Source organism: Canis aureus, chromosome 23 (assembly GCF_053574225.1).
Source record: "Canis aureus isolate CA01 chromosome 23, VMU_Caureus_v.1.0, whole genome shotgun sequence".
NCBI classification, from domain to species: domain Eukaryota; kingdom Metazoa; phylum Chordata; class Mammalia; order Carnivora; family Canidae; genus Canis; species Canis aureus.
Genome location: NC_135633.1, coordinates 23,942,275 through 23,945,874, shown reverse-complemented (window position 1 = coordinate 23,945,874; position 3,600 = coordinate 23,942,275). Strand labels below are relative to the sequence as shown.

Here is a 3,600-nt window from a genome sequence, read left to right as displayed (position 1 = left end):
GATCTATAAAATTGGGTATTGTGAGAATCAAAATAGAAATATGCCTGAAAATGCTTAGAAGTATAGGTTGCATATATTAACATTTCAAATGCAATACTTTTTTTGAAAGTTTTCCATTAATTGTGAGACACTATCACTTTACCGGCTGATTATTTTTAAGCTTTGTCACAGCTGGAAGTTATCTCATGATTTACTTGAGGATAAAAGTGCAGGAGATTAAAATTGATGTGGTTAGTGGAGAGGACCTGGGTCAATGAATTGGGATAAAAAAAAAATGTAAGAAACTTATTCTAGATCCACAAAGTTTTTAGGTCACATTAGGAGGAGATTTGGGACTCTTAGTCACCCATCAAACCCAAGACAAAAAATTCCTCACTAATCCCATATTATTTTTTCCTACTTTCAAAATCTTTGAGTAGTTATGCCTACTTTTGAAATAAACAACTTAAGAAAGTCATATCCTATCTAAATGGAGTATTTTTGAACTCTTCAACAAACAGTTCCATTTATAAAACATGGCCTCATTTCCACATGCACTTGTGAACAGTTATTTATTGGAGATCTATTCTGTGCCAGAATTATCCTAAATATTAGGCACAGAGACATAAATAAAATAGATATGGTCTCTATCCCATTGATGGCACACTCGGTTTAGAAAATAGAAATGAAAAAAAAAACTTAAGCTTTATTTACATAGTTTATATAGTTGAAAATCATAATAATAAGTCCTGAGAATAAATAAGCAATTAAAAAGTGTTTTTTTTTAAAGAAAGTCATACTTTGAACTGAGAGTTCAGGTAATCAATTATGAAATTATGTTGAAACTTTAAAAGGTGAATAGTAAAGACTTAAATGAAATTGAGGACAAGAACATCTAAGAATAAAGATCAAATGTGAAAACTTAAAAAAACCAGAACTATTTGTAAATTCAAGAATTGTTCAGAAGGCCACTGTGGCTGTCATTTATCTGCGAATGTTGGAGAGATAGAGAGGGCCAAGGACATGTGTAGATTTTTAGTATGTATTTATAACATTAATTCTAATCCCAAAGAAGTTAGAGTACATCTTTAAAAGAAACAGTACATCATTCAATTTTTCTTTTAAAAAGAGAACTTTCATTTATATAGAACATCAGTGAGAAAGCAGCAAAAGTAAACATTTGGAAACACAGAGTTATTGCAATGATTCACTAAAGAAATATTGGTGACATACCAGGGGATTAAATAGGAGATAAAATGAGGAGATGAATTATAATATAATTTGGATCTAGAATAAAATAATTTAGTATAGATAGATTGAATATGATGATGAGAAATACACTTCTGGTAGAAGGTAAATTACCATATCACTATCTTGATTAGAATGTATTGCTTTTATCACAGATGACATCATAAGGCATCTATTTTCTTTCTTTTTTTTTTTTTTTTTTTTTTTTACTGGGATGGAGACCTCAGAAAATATACTTCTTGTTTCTTGTTTGATGTTCTTATTAACTATCCAGTTTAAATCTTATGATAATAACAAGAAATTGTATTATTTATTTGTGGCAAATACTAGGTTTTCTCAACTCACCTTTAAACTCTTATCAAAGACATTCCCCAAATATGTTTTCTATAATATATGACTATTACATCTGCTTCTGGCATAATTTTGCTAAAACTCTCACTCTTATTTGCCTGGTTTTCACACAGTACACAATGGGATTCATCATTGGAGGCACAAGTAAAAGAACATTTGCCATGAGAACATTGAAGAGAGGTGAGACATGTCTGACAAAGCGATGGACAATGGCAAGGTTGATGATGGGCAGGTAGAAGATGATCACTGCACAGATGTGTGAAGCACAAGTATTGAGGGCTTTGAGCTGCTCATTTAGGGATGCAATTCCCAGCACAGTCTTGAGGATCAGGATGTAAGATAGAGCAATGAGCATAAAGTCTACCATAAGACAAAGTGCTCCAAAAAAGCCATAGATGACATCAATTCGGTTGTCAGAGCAGGCCAACTTCATGACATCCTGGTGAAGACAGTAGGAATGGGATAATTGGCTCTTACTGCAATATTTCAAACTTCTCAAAGTGAAGGGGAAGGGCAACACTAGAAGGACACTCTTAAGGGATAATACTATTCCTATTTTGGCAACTCTGACAGGAGTCAGAATGGAGCTGTATCTCAGAGGGCTGTGGATGGCTAGGAAGCGGTCAAATGACATGATCAGAAGCACTGAGGATTCCACTGCTGTGAATCCATGGATGAAGAATTCCTGGGCAAAGCAGGCATTGGCAGAAATTTCAGGGGCATTGAATAAGAAGATCCTTCCCACAGTAGGTAGAGAAGAGAGAGACAAGCCCATGTCAGACATTGCCAACATGGAAAGGAAGTAGTACATGGGTTCGTGCAAGGAGGGCTCTGTCTTGATGACAAAAAGAATGGTGCAGTTTCCCAAAATAGCAAAAAGATACATGCTGCAGATGGGGATAGAGATCCAAATGTGTGCATATTCCAGCCCTGGCATCCCAACCAAGAAGAAGGTGGTGATTTCAACATTTGATGTGTTAATAATAGACATGATGCATTTAGAGGGCTCTACACAATGAAACAGATATTCTTGAGTTGATAAATATGGATATCTGGAAATCTGGTAGAAAAAAATGCAGTTGTTGAAATTTTGGCTCTTTGTTAGCTCTTTTTCAGCAGAACAAAATATTTACATGGCTATCATATAGTGAGAAGTGGATGTCAATTTAGACTAAAATCTACTTACATAATAAATGCAAAACATTTCCTTGGCCATGTTTTTCCTATAGAGAAACTAGAAATATATTTTGCATTCAGGTTTGAATATAATTTCATTTTCCCTGTGAAATATTAATGGAATTCTCTAGTATTTTTTGCTTTAATATCCTAGATAAGATGTTGGGTAGAATATATGACTTCTACAATGACACTATGAAGGAAGGCAAAGGAGTCTCAGAACTCAATTTCTTCCTACCTCTTCAAATTCCCACAGGTGTATGATTTTGCAAACTACCCTTAGTTCTATCCCCTGCCAAATGAAAATTGTTGGTTATTTAAATAACCTTTGAAAAATTCCCATTATTTTCAAATCATGTAAATATTTGTAAGGACAGTCACCACAGAGATGAAGTCTCATGCTCTCCTGGCCTGGAATGTGTGACCACTTGTGTGGTGTTGAGACTAATAATAATGAAGTAATCAGTATCACAATTTAGGAGAATCTGAATTCTGTTGAAGACTGAGTCCCTAAAAGGTAAATAATCCATTTGCAAGTCTCTGAAAGGAAAAGTTTTCCTAGAGATGTGGCCTTTGAAGGCTTCTGCCCACCCAAATGAAGTTGTATGTGGTTGATTGCCAAGGAAGAGAATGAAAGCAAAATAGATGAGCTATGTGGACACTCACCATAGAGTGGACATTTTGGAGAGTACTTCTGAGAGTACTTGAAGGATCCCAGAAGTGAATGACAAGTATGTCACCAAAGGTGCCTCCTTATATACAAAGGCTTGTCTCAATATCCCAAGGGGGCATTGAACCCTGGGGGTGGGGGAAGTGCAGCCAGGATGAATCTGTTCTGAGAATAAA

At 35.1% G+C, this 3,600-nt stretch overlaps 1 protein-coding gene across 1 annotated transcript; it reads right to left on the bottom strand.

Annotated features, from left to right (window-relative positions):
- Window positions 1-1,627: 1,627 nt before the first annotated feature.
- On the bottom strand, window positions 1,628-2,569 carry LOC144295438 (olfactory receptor 51A4). Its single transcript, XM_077867839.1, has one exon. The coding sequence runs from the start codon at window positions 2,567-2,569 to the stop codon at window positions 1,628-1,630; it is 942 nt and encodes a 313-aa protein (XP_077723965.1).
- Window positions 2,570-3,600: the final 1,031 nt, after the last annotated feature.

Excerpts from the sequence above, each read along its gene's own strand:
- LOC144295438 (XM_077867839.1), bottom strand. The coding sequence starts at position 2,569 with ATGTCTATTATTAACACATCAAATGTTGAAATCACCACCTTCTTCTTG.